Here is a 26737-nt window from a genome sequence, read left to right as displayed (position 1 = left end):
TTGCGCCGCTTGAGTGCATTCGTTTGTTAAAGTCCAGGGACGGCTTTTATTATTATCATTGTTCTGCTTCTGCCTCTTCTTTAGGCCGGTTGCTGCTGCTGCTGATGTTTCTGCTGCAATGAAAGTAGACACAATCCGGCAACGAAAAAGAAAACTCAAGTGAATTGCAATGTTAGAGAGCCCAGTCGGCAGCTACATAAAAAACTAGAATCAACCGTAATAAGACATAAAAAAAATACAAGAAACTAAAAAATAACAAGGAAATTGCAGTACAGTAATGGCTCATAAAAAGATTTGACTGATATCTTGAATTCTATAGAAATTTGATGACCGCACTTTTGTTTTCAGATTTTAGTAAAAGAAACTGAATTTTTCCATTAAATTAAAATAAAAAATTTCGTGCATTAAAAATCATCCATGATTCATGTATTATAGTATATTCTTGATAGGCGATTCCTAATATGCAGTAATCACTGTACGGACAACAATAGATCTTCAACTCTGGCTGTTTTGAGTGTTTTACGCTCGTCATCGTCCCCCGCAGCTCCTAGATATCCCCCAACAAAACCCCGGAGGGATAGAGAAGTTACCAAAGAGTGTTGTTTTTTTATTACAGGGGGCATGAAATCTGATTCTCGGAAGAGTTAATTTTGTAGACTACATAGGGAAGGTAAGTTGTTGATGGAATTGAAATGGGAATGTCTGCTGCTCGCTTCTCAAGTCCAGGTAACTTAATTAAAGTGATTGCACCAGGGTTGCTGTGTTGTTGCTTTTGGTGCAACCAACCAGGGTTGCCGCGGCAACAGACAAATATAACGGAAATAAAGCGCCAGTCATTTTGATGCAATAACATTTGGTAATGGCAATGGGCGTGTCCCTAAGGGGGCCGTAAATTCGCTTTTTCCAAACATTTTTCACCGCCTTTCCACCCGGCACAGTTACTTTTGTTTTTATTACTTCCTCGTTTCGCACTGTTGTTCTTATTTTGCCATTGTTGTTCCCACTGACATTGCATCCCCGTGGGAGCTTGCAGGCGCCCAAAATTCCAAGTATAAATGGGGAACAAATAATAGGATTAATGGAAATTTAATAAATAACAAATAAATACAAAATGAGTTTGCTTTGCTAATTCGACTTTATTGAATTTAATACAAGAATTATTTGTGTTTAACTAGAATTACTTGAATTTTAAAACACATTTCCCCCTGTTTAAATAACCATTCTACATTTTTTGGTAGCCATATTTACAAAATAAAAAGGAATTTTATAAACTTTATTTGTATTTTAAAACCTCTATTAATTTGACCACTAGTGTTCTTTACTGTTTACACATGTTACCCCAAATGTGAAAGGGAGACGGAAACATGTTAACTTGATCTGCGAAAGAGACGGTTGCAGTTTCAGTTGCAAAACAACAAATAAACAACAACAATAACAACGAGAAGAACAATAACAAAGCGCAAATTGTTTGCTTTTGTTGCCGACGAGGATAAATGCATTGATTTCTGACAGTCTCGACAGTCGGCGGCAATCGCTTTTTTTCGTGGCCACGGAACCGTGAAGAAAATGAGAGAAAAGAAGCCCTTTTGGGGTGATATTTCCCCCCTAATTCCTTGACGTCAGCCGCAACCTGCTCAATTGGTTCTTACTTTTGTTTTATTTACAAAATGAAAATTGCAGTGCGTTGGCTTGATTAACTTCATTATTTATGAAAATTGTTTTTCAGCGTACTTTTTTCTTTAGCTTCTTTTCCCTTTGCCCATTTCTTCTACCCACGCAAACACACACACAAAGACTTGACTTGGAAAAGTCGGGACAAAAACAAACTTTAATTTATTGATATTAATTTTAAGCAAATTGCAGACAAACAAGCCATGTATTTATTTATACTTTTACCGGCCAACGCAAAAACGACTTTTATAAAAAATAAACTTCATTTAAAGCAGGACCATGCCTAAAAGAGACAAAAGGAATACGATCCACATACAAATACCAATGCACTTATGTATTTGCAGCTTTTTTTCACACGCACACAAATGTACACACGTTTTTTTGCAAAATTCTATTTAAATGATTAATTTCTTAAGTGTTCTAAGGTTTTTTTATTTTATTAATGTTAATCATATATTAAATAAAGTAAATTACCACTTACATAGCATTTTCTTCACATTTTTATGTGGCTTTTGAAGCAGAACTCCAAACGGCGCTCCCATACACACACACACACTTGGTCTTTTTTCGTTTAATAAACGTTAATATTACGTTTACTTTATGTATGCCACAGTTTGCTAGTAATATCAATATTACACTTTATCAGTCACACACAATTTAAATCAAATCTTTTTATATTTTCGAAGCTGCGAACTTTTCCGATCAAGTTAACCGAACGAGGAGGAAGAAGGAATGAGCAAAGAGAAGAAGAAGAGAAGGACTTTAAGTTAGAGCGGGATGGCTAGTGTGTACTTGCATTGGTATTTTCAGTGTTGGTAAATTTCCAAAATTAGTTTTTGTTAAACGAAGTGAAAGCGTGGTTCTTAAAAAGTTTAATTAAAGATTTGTGCTGTTGCAAACATTTAAAACATACAAATTGTTGATAAAACAGTCAATGAGGTTGTTAATAACCTTCCGGAAACGTTAGTTAGATCAAAAAGAGTAAAATTTAGGGCAAACCGAGAAGTGTGCACCCGGGGCTGCATTTTTTCTTCTTCTTACCTACATATTCGTGTTTTTTTCTTCTGTTAAAGTGCGTGAAAATTGTCCAGTTTTAAGGGGTTTATCCGGGGGAAATGCAATGTTTATGACGGCTCGGCACAACCCCAATTTTTTGCCTGCATTTTCCCTTTGCCAATTTCGCTGACGACCGCAGTTGGCTTTGCGTTTTTCGTTTGAAAGGATTAAGAACCGGTTTACTTTGGGCCCACCGCCGACCGGCCCATAAAAAACAAAAGGAGCTTAACAATCCGGCTGGTCAGTGGCGTCGCTTCCCAGTGGGCGGCCGTCGGCAGTGGGTGGTGGCTGGCAGTGATTTACCCCACGAGGGTTGGCTTAGTTCTCCTTGCACATCCCCTGACACTTGCCCACTTCCCACTTCATGCAAATGGCCAAACATTAAGGCAACACTTGAGTTGTGTCTACAAACAGCTGTGGTCAGATGATTAGTACCAGGGCATCAGGAATATGTTTAAAACAAATCTCTAAAAACATGTAAGTATTTATTTGTTCATTAAAATTGTTATATTTCTTTTGTATTTCTAAATGAATATGTATTTCCTTGACCTCTACTGTTTCCAGGCTTCATGTCAAAGACATGCCACCCCTTATTCCCGGCGAATGCAAATGCAAACAATGGCCAAGGCTGCGACGGAAGAACAAGTCACGTGCTGCCCGTTCCGAAGTCCATTCGCCGTACTGCCATATTCCAGGGTACTCCTAATAAGCGGCAAATAATTGGCAGACGAACTTGAGACTACCCCAATGGCATGGGACGTCGCACCGATTGCCAGTGGCAACTGCAATTGCCACTAAAAATCGATACCAACCACCGCACACAGCCACCCTGCCTGCCAGCTTGCCTGCGCAGGTTGTCGATCCTTGCTGGAATTTTCTGTTTGTCTGTTTGTTTGTCAGCCGGTTTCCAGTGCTCCTCGGCTCCTGCTCCTTTGCTCCCAGAGCTTCCAGAGAGAGAAATCCACTCTCCGTAACTGCAGTTGCATTGGTTTAAAGTACAGGTAAGCCATAAGAATTAAGTGTTCCTGTCGCAAATGACCAATAAAACTTAATTCTCTTCTAGGTGAGTGCAAATGTGGGGAATATTTCAACCTCAACCTTAAACACACTCAACAATTAGAGTTTCCGGCCATAAAGCCCGTCAAGAACTGGAAAGCGTCGGGCCAGAAAGAACTGTCAACTGACCAAATTTGACAGACAACTAAAACATAGAACAGGGCGGGATTTAAAGGGTTTTGTAGAAGACAATTTAAATTAAATGAGGTATAGTTTTTCTTTAGATTTTAATAATACTTGCTGCTATTTAGATTCTTGCATTACATAGCTTCGCTTTCGTTTTACAAGCCTAGTTGCACTTTGTCTACCCAAAAAGTAATGTTTCTTGGCCCAAAAAGACTGATGAAACTCATGTAAAACCTCTCAAACTCCCCTCCAATCCGCTCCTGACAGTCAGAATGACGACAGCGCACGATCATTACAGCGGTACTATAGCTTGCATTCTGTCGCCCTGCTCAATGAACCATTCCGTTTGCTGCAGCAAGCCCCGACTTGGCTAGCAACAATTAATATGGCCAGCGATGCGAATCTAATAATGTGACTACAATGACGACAATAGAGCCGGCTCTCCAGGCCTCCCAGCCGTAGCCTGTACGTGTTATATAAACAAAGCTTCGGGTTCGGGTTTACGGCTTTCGGGGCAGCTGCAAAAGTGTGATATGTGTTGCTGGGTTCTAACGATACATCATTGTGATATATGTATATGGCCCGAGGTGTGGACTATATACATGTATACTAGTACTAGGTGCGCCATAAATTAACACTAGCCGCCGCCCCGGCTGTGGCCCAGTAGGCGGTAACTGGGCTCATAAATGCGGCAACGGAAAAACAATTAACCATTGCATGTCGACGGTGCTTAGGAGTTACAGTCCATAAGGAGAGAAAGATCCCTGGACCATGGCCACTGGTCAGCAGTGGTGGTGGTCAAGGTGCGTGAGATCACTGGCGGGTGATAACGAGCTGGGCCTGAATTCCTTCTGATAGCTACAAATGAGCGATCGTTTATCTCAATGGGCAAACATGATCGGCAAATGTTTTGCACTTACTTTGGGGAGGGATATCATCGAAATGGTATCGATGCAATTCTTTTAATGGCCCATAAAATACTTGAAAGGGGACTTTCTGCTAATGCCAGCTCATTGAGTACTAATTATTTGTTGCTAAACTACTTGCAAGTGATTTTGTTAGTAATTTGTGGGGATTTTTTATAGTTGCCTCCTTTTATTAATTAGGATGTATAATTATATTAGTTATTAGTTTAGTAAGAACAAGAACTTTATACTAATATTGGGATCATTTTGGCAAAAAGCAAGTAGATTTAGATTAAACCAATCACCTTTCCTATTTCTTATTCAGGCGAATTTTGGATATATTAATGATATAAGTAATGCTTTAGGCAGAATATTCCTATTTCCTTTTCAATATTGCAATACAATTTTCCCTTATCTGATCTCTTAAATCCCCCGAAAATCCCATAAATCGGCAAAACAAAAACTGCAGTTATGCTACAATAACAGTTAAGTGCGAGCAATATGCATAAAATCAATGAAATGAACTTGATTCCTAGTTCCAAATGAAAATATACAAATAAGGGAACCAACACCCAATGGTGGGAAGATATGCAACCAACACTGAAACCAAAGACCCTGCTTGAAAAAAATAAAAATAAAAGCGAAATCCGAATCCGAGTTAAGAGCGCGATTCTCTACTCCCAAAAGCGTTGTTGTTCCCAGGCTATGATAATCGGGGAACACTAAGGGTGGTTATATGGTAGCCTGACATGGCACGCAGGGGAGAAATAACCCTCCTCCTGGCAGTGGTAACAGTAAAACTGCAATTGCATTTGTCGTTGGACGAACTAGAGTGAAGCAACAACCCCCGGACGCGGAATCCCTTTTGGAACCCTCGTACAAGGGACCATCTTTTATCCCTTCTTCGGTTGTTCCAATGGTGGCGCATTTGCAATGACAAACAACAATAAAAAGATTCGATATCGAGGCGATCGATCAATAAGCAGTTACAAACACAGGCACGCTCACTGCGATTGCGTGAAATTTTTGAGACAAAGCGGCGACGTATTTGGAAACTCTCGTCTTTGGAAGTAGGGGGTTATTATATCATATATGAGGTGCCCCCTAGATCGGGACAGCTGCGCAGGCGCCGCGCTCTAGCCAGGGTTGTCATCTCTCCGCACAGCTTCCCTGCTGATTTTGGTGGTGGATTGCATGAAATCCAAACTGGGTACAGTAGCGCAAGCAATTAATCACAAGGTTTATGCGTTGTATATTCATGAAGTTCTATAGTTTAGCATAATAGAATTCTTCTTAATAAATTTCCTCCTTCTGAAAAATAATTTTAATGTTTCAAACTATTTTAGAATTCTTATTTTTAGTTATTTATTTCGATTTTATGAATTTTAATAGGAATTATTATGAAATTTTAGGATAAGAGTGCTGCAAAACATCTAAGAAAACTTATCCACTTGCTATTTCTCTTGATTTTTTAAAATCGATATTAGATGCCTTCTGTATAACCACGCATAAACAACAGCATATGTCCTCGTCACTTGGATTTCGAACATTTGTCACTGTCGCAAATATGTATGGCTCTAACTGTTTTCCATCCCAAAAAGGGGTGACATGCGTCGTTTGTCCAATTTGTTGCGCAATCAAGCCGTTGCCTGCTTTTTTTTTTAAGTTGCATCTGGAGTCTGGACTCCTCTGGAAATCGTGCGTGTCGTGAACCAAGTCCACGTTCAAGTCCAGGTCTTTTAGCTGGTAATTGGTTTGTCATTACAGCCAAAGCGAGGCGAAGGAGACAGAGAGAGTGCATTGAACTTGGGTTCACGAGACGGCCAGGAGCAGTCAGCTGCCTTCTGATCTTGGCACGTTCTATGAAAAACTCGAACCCTCCCTTCCAACATTCGCACCTTTAACAAGGTTTTGGTTGGTTATTTATGGGCCTGCGAGGCCAGCCTTTCTCTTTTCCTGCTGCTTTTCATTTCTTTATTTTGTGATTTCTCAACCTTCCGGTTTTCCTTTTTCTTCCTTTTTCCATTTCCCAGCAGTAATTAAACGAACAAGGACCAAAAGGATCATCATCTCTAGTTAGGCTCAACATTTCCCATGCCTTGGGCAAAGTTCAGGCTGAGATTTATGGGAAAACCAATTGAAATGCCAAGAACTTTGATATCTCCAATGCTGGTGAGGGGGCTCTAAAAACCATTACCATACCGAACAGTTGCATTGTAATGCGATGAGGGTGCTCTCTTAGGTCTTTTGTTGTCCAGGAAAATTACTAAAAGTCACTAGCAACTAGGGGGAACTGCTGTCGATGGATGCCTTTTAACGACCCAACAAAAAGCACAAAACTCGATGATTCAATGATACTTTATCGCCAAACTTAATCTACTTGAGAAGGGAAACTACCAAGTGACACATTACATAAGATTCGGGCGGGAAGGGAGGTTGAACTCGGCCCAACTATATGATGAGGGCACTTCACTTCACCACTGAACGTATACGAGTATTTCAAGTGTATGTTTCAATCAGCTGCAGTTTATGAAAATTTATATATTGCTATGTGGCGTAATTGAATATTGATGGCAAAGGGTTAAATCAATTGTTAGGGCCTTGGATTGACACCCAATAATTTCAAAATAGGGGGTATAATTGAGGCAATCACTGAGGTTTGTTGAGAAATTTACAAGATTTCCCATAATAGTAGTTTTTAAAAGCTATTATATATTTTCAGGCGTTTAAAATCACATGAAAAGTTGCCTAAAAAAATGAAATTGTATTTTTTACTGAATATATTTGGAGTTTTTTAAGGGATAATACAGGCTCACGGAGTACAAAAACTTCTGGGATTCTAAATTAATACAACAACTTGTCTATTATTGTTATGATCTATACATTTTTATTTGAAATGATCTATGTATATGTCGGAGATATCCGTTATTTAATTTAACCGTAGTCGAGCCAGCGAGTTCTGTTCGCCTGCGCAGTCAAATCGAATCTGTCATCACGCCACTTTTCCTGTGGCCCTTTCACCTTTTCTTACTTTTCACTCAGATGTCATTCCTAGACAATCTCAAGCTGTCTCTCTCATTCTCTCCTATTGTTGCGACAGACGAACAGACCTCACTCAGTAACACTCCTGTTACCGACTCAACTGTCATTGCGCCTGCGCGCCAGCGACACCTACAGGGCTACCAATACCTGAGCATGCCGAATAACTCTGTTGCCATAGCAACAAGCTTTCCAAATTTGCACTTAGCAACCAACTCGCCGACACGGCCATCCTGACAATTCACGCGTCCTCGCGTGACGTGTCTTCTAATAGCTCTAAACATAACTGTCATTTATCATTCTCTCTTTTTTCTCTCTTTGGTCTCAACTTAACATTTCATTTTATCTGTTTTATTCATGTCAAATAAGCTTTACTTTTATTTCTTCTCGCCACTTCATTCTCTTCTCGTACCAAATCTGTATCTTCTTTCTCTGCTCGTACCACAACTCTTACTCAACATCTCTTCATCAATTTATACAGGCTCTTGCTGCACACTTTGCAACGCTCACACGCACCTCTTGCGTCACGGTCTCTCTGGACCCTCACAGCCTTATAAATGATTCCACCAACGAGTGCCTCAGTCGGCGATCTCTCGCTTACACTTCTAGTGTCTTCAAATGTTAGTTTGGCAGGATAACCTTTCGAAACCATAGAGTACAAGCTCTTTTCGTATTTCAAAAGGCTCCGCTTCACATATTCTGACCATAGGAATAAAGTAGGCCCCGTTTCATGTGATCCGACACGGCCTTCCTGACAAATCACACGTCCTCGTGTGTTAACTTTAAATCACAGTATTCTAAAATTTCGGTACTCGTTACATTTTATTGTCAACAAACATTTCATTAATTTTCTAAACATAAGTATTGAGGAATTTAGACAAAATAAGCATCTTGGTTTCATGATAACATAACAAATTACATCTTCATTTTAATCACAATTTACAATTCAGACTTCTCTAATTACATAGCTTTATCAACTGGTGTATTTCCTTTTACACCCACATACTGACCCCCGCCATAACAATTCCTTCTGTTATGGTGCGGGCTCCACTGACCCCCGCCATAACAATTCCTTCTGTTTTGGTGCGGTCTCCACTGACCCCCGCCATAACAATTCCTTCTGTTATGGTGCGGTCATTATATCCCCTCTTGGGATTCCAAGGCATCAACCGTGCCATCCATATCATCATTCCCCACATGGGAATCAGACGCATCTCCACTTGAGTCGTCTAAATCTTTAATCAACTTTAATCTTTAATCAATCAACGTCATTGCTTATTTTGTCTATTTGGCTATGCCCTCAAAAACTCATGCGCATACTTATAAAAGTTCGCTTACTTGACAGATATCTCAAAACATATCAGCCACCATCAAGCTTTTCTATAAACTCTGTTTGGTGCCGATCTTCATTTTCATTTTTCATCTTCATTTCTTTCTCCTTTCTCTCTCATTCTTAACATATTTTCCATTTTCATTTTTCATTTTAAATTAATCTTGCCTTATCAAAACTAGTGCTTTTCCGAACCAGCATAACGTAGCTTTAAATTTCTCTTTCTTTATACTTTTCTCTGTGTCATGTGGTGGTATCAAGCCCAAAGGGTGGGTCCGATTGGCATCTCTTAAGGGCTTGCATTGGTTGCACTACTAACTGTGCAGTTCGCCGCAAGTTGCACCCCGCCAAGAGCATCTTCCCATCACCTCTGCGGTCCTGGTATCCAGCCAGATGACTACTTTACAACTTTACACATGATACAATTTTCAACAATCTTTAAACTTAGTCATTTCCAACAATTCTGATAAATATTGCTGAGTCTATTTTTTCCAACCCAAACACATAACGGATTTATAACCTTGATTAATAACTATCCAACAAAATTTAAGGGACACTACTGGCAGATAACATTGCCTCACACCTCTCTGTATTCTTTAAAATCCCTCTTCGTAACTCAAGTTAATTTCAATTATTTGTAGTTGTTTATAAACTATACCAATAAATCCTGAAGTTGATCAGTCGGTCATTTGAGATTTCCATTCTAAGTTCAGACGTTTTTCTGTCAATTTATTTTTATTTATCGGAGTTAAATCAGTCATGTGAATTCTGGACACAAAAAGAATTCCACAATTGCCTTGCGCTTTCTCTTCCTCTACTCTATGATGCACTTCAGTTAATTTTTTTTTTGTTTAGAAATGATTACATCTGCAATAAGTATAGACTACAAACTCTCATCTGAGCAAACAATGCCAAAAATGTCAGAATAATTGCACGCCAACCAATATTTCCAATTCATACAAAGGCTACTTGGACTCCACAAGACACATAGTTCTACCAATATATCCACCAACATAAGGGTCTCCATTAATTAGGTGTATTAGCATTGGACCATATCCACAAGAGCTTATATCTGTTTCAAATTTGATCAGATGTTTCGAACCAACAAATAACGATTACAGGCTCATTTGTAATAATATTAAAAACGTTCGTTCCAATTTCTGAATATCGTCATTTCACTTAAAGATACTTGAAGCCGAAGAATCTGTCTCATGATCTGAGAAAATCGAGGCACACGTTTTTGAAAACAAGGCACCAATTCAATAAATGGTCTTACGACGGTCTCTTAATTGCACCGATTAAAAGGACGGACCTTTAACGTAAGGATTTTCTAGGAATTGGGTTTGATTTCTCCACCGCACACCTCATAGCTCAGATACTGCGTAGTAGGTTCAAGAAACCCACATTTGGTAACGTTAAATGGCAACCCTGGTACAGTCAACACATTTAATACAACCTTCAGCCTTCGGAAAGCCTTTTCTTCCGAGTTTGCCATGATTAACACGTCATCTATGTAAACTATCGCAAATAATCATGATAAATTCCAAACGCCTTAACAATTGCATGATGAAGGTAGAAGATGCACTCTTCAAACCAAACGGCACGGCAGACCAAACAGACGGCAACTCGTAATTTTAATTAATTATTTTTCAACAGAAACATTTTTCCTTCACAGGGTCTGACATAAGCGGCAAAGGCCACTGTCCGAAACCATTTTCGAATATTGCTTCCGATAGTCTAAGCACAACCTATCGTAGCACAGGGCTCGCCAATGGGAAGGCAGATGGGCAAACAACACTGCAATCAAACACATCTCTATTCCCATATTTTAGCCAATTTAGCTCCCAAATCAAAGAATAATTGGAAAGGGCTCACCCGATACTGTCACTGTTGAATCACACAAATCAACTCGCTTCTACATGCAGCTGCCGCTGCCGCTCGCAGCCGCTGATACCCATCTCGTGCACACAGATGCAATGTGACCACCGTTCTCACGCCTGAAGTGCGTCACTCCAGCTCTCCGCACTTCAGCCGCAGTTCCGCCAGTGTGCTGTTGTTGTTGTCTTCCATTCTTCCCCAAATTTTCTGGCCGACACTGATGACACTTGCAACCGTCCGGCTCAACACGCGACCAGTGCATTTGACTGCCTATCACGACTCCGGTGTCTCGCACCACGCGGCTGCGCAAGCCTTCGATGCGCCACTGAATTTAGTATCGACCGAAAATCACTTTATCAGAATGCCCGCGAGGCTATGGTGAATCCCACTTCTGATGTCGGAGATATCCGTTATTTAATTTAACCGTAGTCGAGCCAGCGAGTTCTGTTCGCCTGCGCAGTCAAATCGAATCTGTCATCACGCCACTTTTCCTGTGGCCCTTTCACCTTTTCTTACTTTTCACTCAGATGTCATTCCTAGACAATCTCAAGCTGTCTCTCTCATTCTCTCCTATTGTTGCGACAGACGAACAGACCTCACTCAGTAACACTCCTGTTACCGACTCAACTGTCATTGCGCCTGCGCGCCAGCGACACCTACAGGGCTACCAATACCTGAGCATGCCGAATAACTCTGTTGCCATAGCAACAAGCTTTCCAAATTTGCACTTAGCAACCAACTCGCCGACATATATATATTTTTTTGTTTGTTTAATTTCAAGAATCTTGTATATTATTATTTACATTTTCCTTCTCTCAAAGAGTATGCTTTATTCGACTTTCTAAAGCTACCCGCATTCCTCAAAGTAGTTAAATTATTCCCTGTATAAGAATTCTAATCAAATTACCCACGGAGCCACCGGAAAAAAAAAATCTGTGTACACATTATTAACTTGATTGCTCTTTGTTGCTATTGAAAAGTAATTTTTCTCTATTAAACGGAAGTAGAATGCATTCGTTGAAGGAAACTAAACCACATCGATTTCTGATTTTTAATTTTGTTTAACGCTTATTGTTATTTAATCCCTTTGCCATGCCACCATGTCCTTATCCAGGACAGATGTTTGTCCAGTTCCCGGGTTGCCTGTTCCCTGTTCCCTGCCTAATGCCTTGTTCGCGGGATTAATGTGTGAGGGGGGGAGGAGCCTCAGAGGGTGGTGACCGCGCGGAATTCTGCATGTGTGCTGATTTTTGCACTATTGTGGGTCTTAAGCCGTATTAATTTTCAATAAGTGCAACCGTCGGAGCTATATCAAATGTTTGATAAATGGCCCAGCGGGTTAATCCAGAAGTTGGAACAAAAAGGGAAGATCCAAAGCCATAAATCGAAGTGAGAATTGTGACCTCGGCACGTGACTGTGTCTTCTTCCAGGATAAAGCAACGTGATCAGGCATTTTTTTTTAAAGAATTATTTGATAATTATAAAATATTTTTTTAATAGAATTTTTCAAGGTTTTCGCATTGAAAATTAATTTAATAAATATATATTTTTTTTCATAGGATATTGTTAGATTATTTAATTACAAATTTTGTTATTGTTTGTTTGTAATGGTAATTAAAAATTTAGGAACATTGGATTTGTTAAGTTTTTTGAATCGACACCTTCAAATTTATTTAATCTAAAAACTTCTGCATTTTTTTTTTCAAGCTCTAAACTATGCAACAAATTTTCGAGTGTGTTTCAACCAAGACATCAACCACTTGAACTGCTTAACCAATTACAAAGCAGTTTATTTTAGATATAAATTTAATTTAATTTTTAACGAGTTAAAAAAATACAAATTACGACTTAATTCAAAGCCGAGTCAGCTAATTAATCATTCGATGTAATGCAGCATTGTTTCTATAAATAATGACTAACCTAAACTAATTTTAAACAGCATTTAAAATATTTATAAAAAAACACTGTAATCTGTGCTTTTTTATCATCATGAAGTTCGTTCGTGATCTGTATTTAATCCGGGATTTATTCTGTGTTCTGTGACCTTTGCGAGAGAGCAAACTGCACGTGCATAAATCACACGTTTCAATTTCGCGAAGTTCGTGTCGAGGGGAAACGCGACAACTCAACTGAACTCACCTGAAACTTTGTCTGATGCAATTGTCTTGGAAAATTTCATCAGTGTAAGGGAAAAAACACAATAAAAAAGTTGAAAACATCCAACTGAAGAAGGTTTTTCTCTCTGTTTATTTATCTAGTTTTTTTCCCCCTTTTTCTGATTTTGCAACATTGTTAGCTTTAAAAATATATACAAGAGGGGAAAATCGGGTAATATCTAGAATCGAAACGGATCTTTTGGACTTTTTTTGATTGATTTTGTGGCGAATTGGCGTTTGGTTCATTAGCACTCATTAATCATAGCTCATAAAACAACTACGAGTATTATTGGCAGTTTTGCCGCACTTAACAAAGAAAGAATAAAGATTTTGTTGTACAACTGCGGTCATAATTTTAGTCATTTTAAAATAAAATATAATAAAAGTAAAAATATGATTTAAATTTACATTTTTCAAGTCTAGAGCCTTGAATTTATCTAAGCAAAAATAAATTATATAAAATAAAGGGCTTTTTAAACCCCGCCTCTTAAGTTTTCCCATAAACAATTCAATTTATATGTATGTAGTACCTACAACCCTTAGTTAAATCTCATATTCAAAGCTCCAGACTCCGGCAAAACTGATGAATTATGAATATGCCCGGCGTCGGCTCGTGACTCAAAACAGGTGCAAGACTCCAATCGATATCGAACTGGGAGCACGCCAGTTATTGTCGAGACTAGACTATAGTCTATAGACTCTGGACGAGCCCCCGCGAGTTTCCCCGGCTAAAAACATTTCCAATTCCTATTCCTATTCCCATTGCCGCCGGCGGGCATAGAATGTTTCCTACAACTCAACTTCTTAATTTATTCAACAGTTTTCGTGTGACTTGTTGAAACCGAAACAATAAATCCAGCTAAATGCATAAAAATCAAGTGTAAATAGGTAAATGAGAAATAAAAAGCATTACCCGAAAAAGGAAAGGTAACTGGTTCTGGTAAGGGAAACGAGCAAACAAACACGCGAAATATATATCCGTCTACGAGGGTACATTTATGATCATGATCCCACTACTTTCGATTCCGTTTTGAAAGTACATAACACATATCTTTTGAGGCGGATATGGATGCCAAGAATATACCTTCATATATAAGCGAGTGACTTAATCAGAGTCATTATTAGCAGGGAATATAAATATTCCGATTCATGCTGGAGCTATGGTTTAGGTCCCCTACAATTATTACCTTACACACGATGATTATAGGATGATGATATAATGCCCGCGCTTATGGGGGCCCATTGTGGCGCAAAGATCACAGATCATTGGACCTTTTGTTTGGCTTGGCTCCATGTTTGATTTACTCGCGGAAACAGCTCAAGGAATTTACTCTAATTCGTTTCATGTAAATGTCACTTTGAAAAGCCATTAACATCTGAATGAACTTTGAATTGAATGGAAGTTGAAGTTCTTGTCTTCTTGTTTTGAAAATCAACCAGCTCTGACGGTATCTGATCTATTGATCTGTTATAAAGTCTTCTTTCAGTTAAATTTCTGAGTTATTTGTTGAAATTCTTGCAAAGTCTGCAACTTCCATTTTGAGGGGATTATTATGTTTACAGTTAGAGTTCTCTGACGTTTTTGAATAAACAGGTTTATTTTTTGATTTAAAAAAGCTTATAAAACCTTTAAGTAATACAGTCTCAAGGTTTTTTGGGGTATTTTTAATATTTGTAGAAAGGAATTTGGCTAGTTGTTGGCCTTCTACCTCATTTTTTATAAGCTTTCTTAATTTTTTGATTTATTTATTTCACATTTCATAATAAGAAGGCACAAACTCTTTTAATATCACAAAAGTATTTATTCAGTTTCGAGTCTTTTAGCTTAAATACAAAATAATATATTACAAAAATTTTTTTTTTTGACAAAACTTAGGTCTAAGAGTAGCAATTATGGCAAGAGTCTTCTCCCACTCCTCCTCATCGGAGAAGAACCAGTAGCAAAGCACCCATTAGACTCCAGCTGATGGCTCCTTGGGCTCCGCTTGATCTGAGCATTTGCTCCTCCTCCGCTGGAAGATGGGCCATGGCCACCAGTTTCTGCTCTTGATCGAGATTGGGCCGATAGCTCCAGTCAATGGTATTGGTTTTGCAGATCTGGGCAAAGACTCTCGCCGAGATTTTCGGCGTCCTAGTGCGCTGAGGGGAATTAAAGTCTACATGGTAAAGACCAAACTTCTCTGAGAAGCCAGCCTTCCACTCATAGCTGTCCATCAGACTCCAGGCAATGTAGCCACTGATATTGACGCCATCCTCAATGGCATCCAGCACTGCAGAGAGATACTGATTAAAGTAGTCCACGCGGGCATAATCCTCCAGGCCACCGCGATCACTAACACCATTCTCAGTGACAATTATCTCGGGGCCATTGTACTCGCGGTGTATCCACATCAGGAGATTGTACATTCCCTTGGGATAGACCTGGAAGGGAATGGGAATATATTTACGTTAAAAGAGGATAAATTAGGTGTTAATATATATATATTTAATCTCTTCTTAATCATAATCTTTGCTTTAATTTTTTTGTGTGCAAGTGAAGAGCAGAGCTAGGATACAACCCCTGGCTAGTTGGGTTCATTCACCTGCACTTGTACATAACGCCACCTGGTCGAAAGTCACCCTCTTTTTTGATTCAATGCCTAAGTAGTTTACTCGGCAAACCATATTTCAAAGCTCCAAGTGGGGGATAAGTCAACCCTCAAGTCACCGCGAGCAGTCCTGGTAAAGTTAATTACACCCACCCACTCTGGTATTCCGGGACGTGAGGGATTCCTCCTCATCTCCGGTGGGTGAGCCACAATCAATTTGGCCGAAGCTGAAGTTGGAGGAAAAATGCTCTCGTTGTAAAATTGTTTGCAGCCCAGGGCGGGCAATTTTCCTAGTCTCATAAAATAATTAGTTTTGGTTAGGGAAACCCTTTAAAGGGATGCCGTTTTAAGGCAGCTAAGAATAATAGTAAACTTTTAGTTGCTGTTCTCTTGTAAATTTAAAAATAATGTTTAATGGAGCTTCAAATTGTTCAAAATTAGGATGTGTTTTGCTCGTATATTATCCTAGATTTTAATATAAATCATAACTCACCTTAAGCCAAACTGAACCCGATCCTGGCCAGTCAACCTCCTTTTGACTCTCCACCACGCCCATATCATGATTAAACGATGGCACTGGGAATCCTCCAGTATTATTGTGTCCATTCGAAGTCACCAGATTGCTGGTATATGAGTTAATGCCAAAGAAATCGGCAGTGCCGCGGATGCGATGAATCTCCTCTGTGGTAAATTCCGGAAGCCTAGAGCGAATTCCAAAGCCCTGCTCCTTGCTCAGGTTACGGATGCGCTCGATCATCACTTTGGGATAGTTGCCGTGCTTGGAGAAGATCGGATGACCAAACCAACCCACATAGAACTGCATGGCCCGTTCGGAGGCCTCACGATCCTCAGCCGAGTCGGGGTTCCTTGGCTCTGGCCATGAAGTGTCCAGGGTGATGCCAATGCGACCGCCCTGACGCTTCTGGAAGAGATCCCGATACATGTGCACCACCTCGGCATGAGCCTTAAGCAAATTGTGTCCACACAGATAGGCTGGAATGCCAGGGAAGTTGTACGATGGCGCCATATAGTCGACTCCATAACCATGCTCGCACACATGCCAAGGCTCATTGATAGTGGTCCAGATCTTCACACGATCACCGTACATTTCCAGCACTAGACGGGCAAAGTCCTTGAACAGGGGAATAATCTCTGGATTGGTCCAGCCGCCCAGCTCTTGCAGCTTTTGCGGCAGCTCCCAATGATAGATGGTAACCATGGGTGTGATATTATAGCGCAGGAGTTCATCGATCAGGTTGGAGTAGTATTTGATGCCAGCGGTGCTCACATGGTTCATGTAGCCACCGGGCATGATACGGGGCCAGGACAGGGAGAAGCGATAGGTGCCGGCATGCAGTTCCTTTACCATTTGGACATCGCGACGCCACTAGAAAAGATTATGAAATTATAGAATTTATTAGAGAATTTAAAGAGAAATTATAAAGGTATTTAAGAGACCTTATAAACCTTTTCCTGACCAAGTATGAAGTAAACCTATAATCCAGAAGCATTCTTAGTTTTTTAAATCTATAAATTAGGCTCGTATTATACCCATTTAAATGTCAAACTATTGAAAACCCATTAAACTAGTCAAAAAACCATATAAGCTACCCGTTAACTAGGAACATTAAAACCCAAACCGTCAAATGTCAACCCAATTTAATAATTGATTTAGACAAACTGCAGACAAATCGCATAAACTGACTAATCTAATGGCACGTTCGCATTTAAATTGAATCGTTGGCTGCTGACATAATAAATAAATACTTAAATGTCGGAAAATTAGAGACAGCTGCATTCCGACTTGTTTTTTTTCGGCTCTCGGATTGATATGGTTTCCTTTTTGAAAACCATGCCAAGAATGCCGGGCCCGAAAAAAAACCCCAAATTGGGAATGGGAAAACCAGTTGGTGGTCAGTCACCACCGTGGTCAGTGTCACTTGACTTGGCTTTGGCTTTGGAGGTGTCGCTAAATTATGTGACTTTGAATTGAAAACGATTTGAATCGCGATCGCCGTTCCGAAGGGGCGTTTAAGCTGTCCGTTATGCCATGTAGTCCATTTATCAAATCGCCTGCCGCCGCCGACAACAATAACAAGCGGATAGGCAGAGTAAATTAAATAAAAATAATAATAAAAAAAGAACAAAATGAATCTAAACACAAACGATACTTGCCGCAAAAAAATCGGTTAGCTGACTTTGATTGGCATTAGCAGGCGAATTATGACACAATTAATGGTCACTCCAACACATTCAGCCTGCTGATTCCATAAATCAATGCAACTATGTAACACAATGTTAAATTCTTTGTAAATAAGTTATTGGTGAATATTACTGGGAAGGAGATCAAGTTGATTTTAATTTATAATTATTTTTAAGGTTATCATAAAACCTATATATCAGGGTTTCTTGAAGGATTTAAGGCAAAAAAAATATCTCCACTTTCACAGCATAGAAAATATCATTAAATAATGTAGACATACAGCTTATAAATCTTTAGAAAATTAATATTTAAATAGGTCAGAATTTGTATGAGCCATAATTAAGATCTAACATCTCTCTCTGACAAAAGTCTTAAAATGCTTATCTTTATCTTATTGCTTATATAATAAAAAATGTTTGATCTTAAGATCCAGAAAAAACCTTTTACTAATCTTAATTCTTATCTGAATGTGAGCACACCTAACTTATCTATCAGTCTACTGTGAAAATGGGGACAAATTCTGAATGAATTCAGTTAGGGTTAAGCATAATTCCCAAGCTGATATGTACATATTTCTAAAAAAAATTCCACTCAATCTCATCCATCTTCTTTTGAATATTCCTTCAATAATCTGTAGTTTCCCAGTTCCGTTTCGTATTTATTTTTTTAAATTTAACTAACACAGTCCCGCCCTCATTGATCTGCCCTTTAAGTCGTTTTCTTTCCATAAGATCATTAATTCTATAGAAAACAGGAATCATTAATCACTCCCAGCCAAGACAAATAGTGCAAAGTTGAAGCGCTGAAAAGCCCCAGATGGAGAGATAACTTGATTTTATCAGAGCAAAGTAGTTTATCAAATTATGGAACAGGTGTCCATGTCCCCCCATGATTTATGCGACTCTTCGCTAATGGTTTTATTTTTAATTTTTTTTGTTTAATCAGAAGAACTATGCAAATTGATTTGTGGCCTGTAATTTGATGCAACATTGTTGCAGTTGCATCGCATGTCCACACACGAAGATGATGATTTGTATGCCTATTGAAATGGTCATTTTAATTATAGTTATTGCTTGAAATCATGCTACTATAAACATAATTGGCCAATGAACTTGGCTTCTGAATTAATTGAAGGCAGAACTAAAGATCAGAAGGGGTTTGTTTGTAAAAAAAATACGACAACAAAATGGTATCTAGATCTCATAAAATGGTATTTCTATGCTAAATAGATCTCCTTTCAAGTGTTCCCCTTGATTACCATTAAAAGAACTACAATAAATACCTAACAATTAGTTACTTCAAGCAATCAAAGCACCCCATTCTTAATGCTAATACATCGCCTCCGATCACCATCAACAGATCCAGATAATATCACGTAATTAGCCGTGTAACTAATAGCCATCTGAGTGCATCGCATTGGCTATTTGCTCACACATATTTTCCAGTAGATTACCTCAGTTTCGCTAGATCTTGAACTCTTTGCATAACTTCCAATGAAAAAAAGTATATACGATGACAAACGAACCGACAACGACTACCATTATTATTAGTGTCCATTATCTTATGTGACTTACCTGATGATAGCTGTCCGCGGATATATCTCCATTGCTTTGATCGGCTATTTTCTCAGGATGTGTGTGGGTGAGAAAGTCCCAAATGGACTCGCCCTTATCATCGGCATTCCAACCGCCTTCGATTTGGTAGGAAGACGAACCAACGCCCCAGAGAAAGTCGTTGGGGAAGCGGCGGGTCTGGCTCACCGGTGTGCCAAGGCATCTGTAAAAATGATATGGTAATAATGTGTTAATCGAAAGATGTTGCTAAATCTGATACGAGAAATCCCCCCCCCAAGATCGGTGACCCTCTTCTCGCGATGCTGCTGCTGCTGCTTATTTTGCTAATCAAGTGACATTCAAAATTGACGAATGTTACGACAATTTTTATTTACTGTTTAATTTTGTATACGTTTTTATGATCGTATTGGCCAGTCATTTATATCAATTGCCTGGCCAAGGTCACCTCTCTGGATTGATACACATTTTAAGGGGGCTTTCTTTGGGCCAGGTTGGATTTTTTTAACAGAGATTTCTTGTGGTGTTTTTTGTTTAATTTAAACTTAAGTCTTGGAAAAGGAACTGACATCACTCAAAACTAAAAAAAAAATCTTAGAAAATCTGAGATTTAAATAAATTATTTCTTTTATTTTGTCGCATATTTTTTGGCATAAAGTCATTATGCTTCTTTGTTAAATGTTTATAAAATATTTGTTTATGGTGAAGGGATTTCCTTATTTCTTAAGTAATGTTAATTTAGTGATTAGAAATGATTTAATACCAGTTAGGTAATTTAAACAAAATTTTGAAAACTTTAAGTCACATTTAAACAATTAATTTTATTGAATAAAAAGATTAATATTTTGATTTTTTAGATATAACCAATTCTGAAATTTTATACTTATAATTTTTTGGCTTTCCAAGATCAAAAGATGGAAGATATCTTACATCCAAATAAAGTTTAAACCCTTTTTTAATTTAGTTATTTGTTTCATTTCTTGTAGTATCATTTAATTCCAGTTAAAATATTTTTAATTTCATCTAATTAATCGTTTATTTTAGGCCAATTTAGTGATCTAGTTCGGTTTTAAAATGCTTTTTCCACCAACACTTACGAGGCAATCAACAGCAAGGCGGGCAGTATAGATTTCCACATGATTTTTGGTTTGGATATATCCTTAAACGCGAAACTAATTAATTCCGAACCGAAAACTTTTAAGTAGCAAAAACCCGACCGAAGATTTGCTGCCTTAAACTTTTTCGTTTGATTTTTTTTGTTAAACTTTTCGCGTTTATTCGCGAGCGTTTTAAGCCAACCGCGAAACGTTTGCAAATGAACTCCGGCGGCTTTATGTCCTACCGTTATAAAGCGATCGCAAGCGAATCGTGGGGCTCTGAGCTTCTGCGTCAGCGTCAGCAGAGCGACGTTTCTGCGTCGATGTCAGCGTCAGCGTCGAGTCATAGACAAGTTCTCAGTGTCTCTCTGTCGCACTTGCACCCTTTTCTGCTTTTCTCTTCCACCTGAGATCAACAGGTGTCGATATTGTTATTATCTTTCGCTAAATCGGGTTTGTTTTTATATACACGAACAATCATTATGAGAAGGTAATTGGTTTTAAGAACATTTTAAGAACATTTTTGGCAAGTTTTTGTGATTTTTTTTCAGACTAAGTAGAGCATTTAATTAAATTCTTACTTGAAATGGGATGTTTCCAGATATTTAGAAATACATATACCATTATTTTGGTTTGTTTATATTTGTAAAAATGATAATGAATGTAAATAAAATCGAAAAAGTGTCCTAAATTTATATATTTGCGAGAGTAGAGCATCGATAAGGCAAGAACTATTTACTTAAAGCAAAGATATTTCAAAGTCAAATTATTTTCATACAAAAATTGAACGAAACAAGACTTTCTATTTAAATCGTCACGAGAAAGATAAGTACATACGTTCTTAGGAAATCAAAGTCTCCTTATCAGACATTCCCAATTATCACCTTTCGAACTTGGTACAGTTTTGAGGAATTCCCATCAAAAAAATCTCATGAACTAGAATAAATATATAATTTTCCTAGAAACAGTTCTTAGAATATCTATCTTTCTAAATAAATAATAAATCAAAAGTAAATCTTTTTTTGAATTTTAAGATCTAATAAAAAATATTTTATTCTTGATTTCTTTAACCTTTGTTTCCTCTGAAAACTTTGAAGAATTCCCTCTCACAATATTAAATAGAAGAGGGAAAAATGGAGTGATATTCAAATGCTTGCAAATATTATTCAAATTTTAACACACACCACAAACCGATTTAATCATAAATTATTCAATAAGAAAATATAATCAGAGAGCCGTAAAACCCCACAAAGGGCACGAGTATGGGATTATTATAAAGTTTAAATACTACTTGTAGTTTGATTTTGGTTTTTTCGATTTTTTTCAAGTTCTTTATAATATAGAAAGCCGTAAAATAACCACGAGATTCACGTTTAATACATTAGGTAATCATATGTTACCTAAACGCGATTGATTACCGCCAATAGCTATAAATGAGCCATTCCCTATTATTATTATCAAATATTTTTAGTAAACACTTCCTCTACTGCAACCCTTTTTAATTAAAATTTATAGTAAATAGAAAACGAAAACAATGTTTAAACAAGTGCAGATGTACAACACCAGCCCCGATTCTTTCCCGGAAGAATGATAAAGAAAAGAGAGCTCGAACCCAGGGAGTCCCAAGTGAGAGTGAGAAATGTGTGTCGGAGAAATTCAATTAGATTGAAAAGATAAAAGATAATGGAACAGCCAAAGATAAGATTTCTATTACAAAAGTATAGAGTCTAGGTTGGCCTGGGATCTGGGGAAGTTCCTATGGATCTATGGTTCTAAAACAAAAAAAAGAACGTAACCAAATGGAAACCCGTTTTGCCAATGGATTCGCCCAAAAAAAGAATTGAACAATCAAATTATTTGCCTTACAATGGCCATTATTGAATATATGGACAGCTTTTGTATCCGCAATCGCGAAACGTTTTATAAGCAAAACTCCATTTCCAGTTTGATATTTTAATCCGCACATGTGCTAAATGAAAGAACCTGCCACTGGATACGAACTGAAAGTTTTGAAAGTCAGTGTTAAGGAATTGACGCTGTGACGTATATATTAACATTATTTTAATATATATAGTATTAGGGGATTTATTTCCAGGTTGATTATGAAGAAAGGTGCTTAGTTCTATTATACTTTCCTTATGTAAACATTGCTAATTTTAAGAATATTTTGAAAACTACCTTCACCTTTATTCCCTTTATATTTATAATTCTACAAAGCGAAAGTAAGCTAACTAATAAAATGTTAAACCGCCTGGTTAACAATATATAGCTTTAAATACTATATGCTCCGATTCGTGATGGAGGCGTGTCTCCCAGTCCCTGACAGGTGTTCGATCATCTACAAACAAATGTTTCGATCGTAGAAAAATCTGTTTTCCAGTTGCCAAGCTCTATATATTTCAATTATTATGACTGGGTTTCAAAAGGAGGAGTTTCGAGTGGTATTCCAATATGTAATATATATAAATATCAACACACAAGGTGGGCTTGTCTGCTTCTGGTCACAGGTGTTCAACTGCTACAGCTCCCAACTCGAATCAAACTCAAAGTTACATGATTAATGAAGCCATTTAAAAACGTAAAAGATCATTGACGTAAATAAGGCATTTGGTGACAAACCTTAAGGTCTTAAAATAGTCAAAGAAAGTCCCCAACTTCCACAGAAGCTTCACAAGTCTTTCCCCTGTTTAATTTTGGAAAGATTCTCTTATTTTAGTGGAGCAAGCGGGCCGGCAGCAACCGGTTTCGATAAACATTAATTAATAAATACGAATCTGCGGTGAGGAGTATTTTTTTTTTTGGATGTATCTCCCGCTCACGTGGAACGCTTTGGGTTGTCTGGGTCAATTTATAAATCACTGACCGGCATAAAAATCCCCAAAGAAACCCAAGAAGTTGGGGGCACTTTTGCATACGCATCCAACGCATTTCGTAGATCGAATGAAGTGGCTACTACCAAGTTGGGAAACCACAAATCCCCTAGAAAACTGGAATATGAACTAATGTTGTTGTTTATTTCCGTTGCCAATTGTTTAGCTTGTGGTTACGGGAGTATTACAAATTATTCCTGAAATCTGGAATATACATATCACTACAAAATGAATAAATTGTGATGAAAGCTATTGGGATTAGCTTAACAATTTAGCAAAATAAATGATATTTTTATATGGAAAATAGTTTGTGGTCACAAATAGATCTTTACTAAAAGTTAATTTAATTTCAATGTAATATTTATTTTAATTTGTTGTTCAAATTCGCCTAATAATTATAATTAAATTATACTATTATATGTATAAAATCTAATTATATTATTATAATATAATTAATTAATGTATAAATGAACGTTTAAGAATTAATAAAAAATATGCATCTAACAAAATAAATTAAAATGAAAATATTTCAAATTTTCCGGCTTTAAATTTAACAGTACGGCAACACTGTATTTCGGCATTTAACCCAAGTTAAGGCAGGGTCACACTGCCTGTAAAAACGTAAACAAACTCGCGGCAACACGTGCATTATTTTCATTCTTTAATTATTAAATAAAAATAGCTTAAACAATGGAATTATTCACTGTAAATCGGTAAGTTTTACCTAGGACTCTTTAAATAATATAAATAAAATCAAATATCCGTAGTTACAACGAGGATTTCCAAAAAACAAAAGATGGAACTCGTGAGGCCACCAACAATGAAGATGAAATACTGCAGAAATTGCTTAAAAAGGCAGCCAAACGAAAGAGGAAACACAAGGAAACTGAAGTTGTAGAAGAAGCCACTAAGGAGACAGTACTTCCAGAAGAAGAAAACCAAGAAACACAAAAACAAGAAGCCCAAGAGCCCCAAGAAGAAGCACAAACAGAGGAAATTCAAGAGGAAGATGAGCCCCAGTCGCCCTCAAATGACTTCCAAGTTCTGGGCGGTGATGAAGCCACACAGAAGAAACGTCGAGTGGAGATGCAGCTGCCCAGTTGGCTGGCACATCCCACGATCATAGAAGGCGGCAACCTCTTGCCCGATGCGGAGGATAACCAGAATGTAGAGACCATTGACCAAGTCTCCTATCTGGACAAAACCACCTGTGCGGCTCTTAAGCAAATGAAGATAAAGCACTTGTTTCCTGTTCAAAGACAAGTCATCCCTTGGATACTGGAGGCTCAATCGAAACCGCCACCCTTTCGTCCGCGGGATATATGCGTTTCAGCACCCACAGGCAGTGGCAAGACCCTAGCCTTTGCCATTCCCATTGTCCAGTTGCTATCGCAACGCGTCGAGTGCAAAGTTAGGGCTCTGGTGGTGCTACCTGTGGCAGAGCTGGCTCTGCAGGTGTATCGCGTAATCAGTGCTTTGTGCAGCAAAACGGAGCTGGAGGTGTGCCTGTTGTCCAAGCAACACAAGTTGGAGGATGAACAAGAGAAGCTGGTGGAACTGTACAAGGGGAAATACTACTCCAAGGTGGATATTGTGGTGACAACACCAGGTGGGTTTACTTAGCTAAGGTTGAAGAGTGAAAATTATAAGAAAAACTTATCTTTTAGGTCGCCTGGTGGATCATTTGCATGCCACAAAGGGCTTTTGCCTAAAAAGCCTCAAATTCCTGGTCATAGACGAGGCTGATCGCATCATGGATGCTGTTTTTCAGAACTGGCTGTATCACTTGGACAGTCATGTGAAGGAGACCACGGATCAGCTGCTGGCTGGCACCCAGGCTCCTCTTTGCTATGCCGAACTGGAGGCCAGCTTTGGCAAGCAGCCGCACAAGCTGCTGTTCTCGGCTACCCTGTCGCAGGATCCAGAAAAGCTGCAGAATTTGCGCTTGTTCCAGCCACGCCTGTTCACCACCGTCTTTACAATGCCTGTGATGAAGGAGGTGACTGGAGAAGAGGAGGGTGATGCTAATACCAACACAGATAGCGGCCAATTTGTGGGAAAATATACTACACCTGCTGAACTAACAGAGCAATTCTGTATAACAGAGCTGCGGCTGAAACCATTGACCCTGTTCGCTCTGGTTGAGAAATACCAATGGAAGCGATTCCTTTGCTTCACCAACAGCACAGATCAGGCCAATCGCCTAGCCTTCGTGATGCAGACCCTCTTCAAGGAGTCTCACACCAGAGTGGCCGAATTATCGGGCAAACTTACGGCTAAAGTGAGAAACCTAACCCTGAGAGATTTTACCAGGGGAAAGATAAATGGCCTAATCTGTTCGGATGCCTTGGCTCGTGGTATCGATGTGGCGGACATCGATGTGGTCTTGTCCTACGAGGCACCGCGACACATCAAGACCCACATTCATCGCGTGGGACGCACAGCTCGTGCGGGTAGAAAGGGCACAGCCGTGACTTTGCTCACAGAACAGGATCAGTCGGGATTCAAGAAAATGCTCAACGATGTGGGCAAAGTTATGGGCGAGGAAATACAAGTATCACCGGACATTGAGATAGAGCATGCAGCTATTTATAAGCAGGCACTGAACAGTCTACGCCATCGCCAGGAGACAGAAAAGGCACAGAAAATGGCGGATAAGAAGCGTACAGCCCATCAAGCGTTGGTGCACAAAAAGAAGCAGGAGAATCCCGTGGATCGTCCGCTGACATTCATGGAGAAGCTGCAGCTGAAGGCCGGTGATATACAGGAGGAGGATGCCAAGAAGACTAAGAACAACGCAAAACCGAAACCGAAGCAGGGTAAATCCAAGCCGAAAGAGACCAAGAAACAGAAAATTGCCAAGGAAAGAAAGGCCATTGAGGAGTAAAGTGTTTTGACTATTGTTTTTAGTTTATTTTATATTAATAATATGATGTTTATAACTAAATAAGAGTGTGCCTTTTTGTATATATATATTATGTATATAAGCTTGTGCTGGGGTCTCTGGGAGCAGTGTCTTATCAGTTTGGGGGCTTCAGTGATTCCCCGCGGGTTCTTCACCGCAAACGCTGTTTGTTTTTCTATGGTATTTCTGTGGGAATGACAGGTTTTTACTTCGACAGCTTTTTAAAACCATGAAAAGACAAATTTTCAAAATAATTTAACTAAAAAGTGTAGAAAATACGGTTTT

At 38.7% G+C, this 26737-nt stretch overlaps 3 protein-coding genes and 1 long non-coding RNA gene across 7 annotated transcripts in view; 2 read left to right on the top strand and 2 right to left on the bottom strand.

Annotated features, from left to right (window-relative positions):
* Positions 1–2398, bottom strand: part of Nrt (Neurotactin) — a 30761-nt gene extending 28363 nt beyond the window's left edge. For both annotated transcript variants that reach the window (XM_017174193.3, XM_070285895.1), the window contains exon 1: positions 2153–2398. The gene's annotated coding sequence lies outside the window, so the exon portion shown is untranslated. The remainder of the gene's footprint in view (positions 1–2152) is intronic.
* Positions 2399–2871: 473 nt separating this feature from the next.
* On the top strand, positions 2872–3987 carry LOC121503135 (uncharacterized). 2 transcript variants are annotated; one of them, XR_011445004.1, is made up of 3 exons: positions 2872–3204; positions 3292–3728; positions 3848–3986. It is a non-coding gene; the product is annotated as an uncharacterized lncRNA (long non-coding RNA). The 2 variants fall into 2 exon arrangements; XR_005991304.2 differs by having other exon boundaries at positions 2873–3204; positions 3791–3987.
* Positions 3988–15011: 11024 nt separating this feature from the next.
* LOC108079882 (myrosinase 1) lies at positions 15012–20885 on the bottom strand. Of its 2 annotated transcripts, XM_017174399.2 has the most exons (4): positions 20678–20885; positions 19584–19785; positions 16300–17193; positions 15013–15639 (listed from the first exon to the last, which is right to left on the bottom strand). In XM_017174399.2, exons 1-4 carry the CDS (start codon positions 20716–20718, stop codon positions 15139–15141), a joined length of 1638 nt encoding a protein of 545 aa, XP_017029888.1. In that variant the 5' UTR covers positions 20719–20885; the 3' UTR covers positions 15013–15138. The 2 variants fall into 2 exon arrangements, with proteins under 2 accessions (XP_041633265.1, XP_017029888.1); XM_041777331.2 differs by lacking the exons at positions 19584–19785; positions 20678–20885 and adding an exon at positions 17265–17318 and having other exon boundaries at positions 15012–15639.
* Positions 20886–24154: 3269 nt separating this feature from the next.
* Positions 24155–26491, top strand: Dbp73D (putative ATP-dependent RNA helicase Dbp73D). The gene is made up of 3 exons (XM_017174449.3): positions 24155–24260; positions 24315–25156; positions 25215–26491. Exons 1-3 carry the CDS (start codon positions 24238–24240, stop codon positions 26432–26434), a joined length of 2085 nt encoding a protein of 694 aa, XP_017029938.1. The 5' UTR covers positions 24155–24237; the 3' UTR covers positions 26435–26491.
* Positions 26492–26737: the final 246 nt, after the last annotated feature.

The sequence above is a fragment of the Drosophila kikkawai genome, chromosome 3L, assembly GCF_030179895.1.
Source record: "Drosophila kikkawai strain 14028-0561.14 chromosome 3L, DkikHiC1v2, whole genome shotgun sequence".
Classification (NCBI taxonomy): Eukaryota; Metazoa; Arthropoda; class Insecta; order Diptera; family Drosophilidae; genus Drosophila; species Drosophila kikkawai.
Note: the sequence above shows the minus strand (reverse complement) of the source record. Positions and strands in the feature narration are given on the sequence as shown.

Coding starts and splice junctions, on each gene's coding strand:
- LOC108079882 (XM_017174399.2), bottom strand. CDS start 20,718: ATGTGGAAATCTATACTGCCCGCCTTGCTGTTGATTGCCTC. Junction 19,786..20,677: donor GCCTTGCTGTTGATTGCCTC/GTAAGTGTTGGT, acceptor TCATTTTTACAG/ATGCCTTGGCACACCGGTGA. Junction 17,194..19,583: donor CCGCGGACAGCTATCATCAG/GTAAGTCACATA, acceptor AATCTTTTCTAG/TGGCGTCGCGATGTCCAAAT.
- Dbp73D (XM_017174449.3), top strand. CDS start 24,238: ATGGAATTATTCACTGTAAATCG. Junction 24,261..24,314: donor GAATTATTCACTGTAAATCG/GTAAGTTTTACC, acceptor AAATATCCGTAG/TTACAACGAGGATTTCCAAA. Junction 25,157..25,214: donor TATTGTGGTGACAACACCAG/GTGGGTTTACTT, acceptor CTTATCTTTTAG/GTCGCCTGGTGGATCATTTG.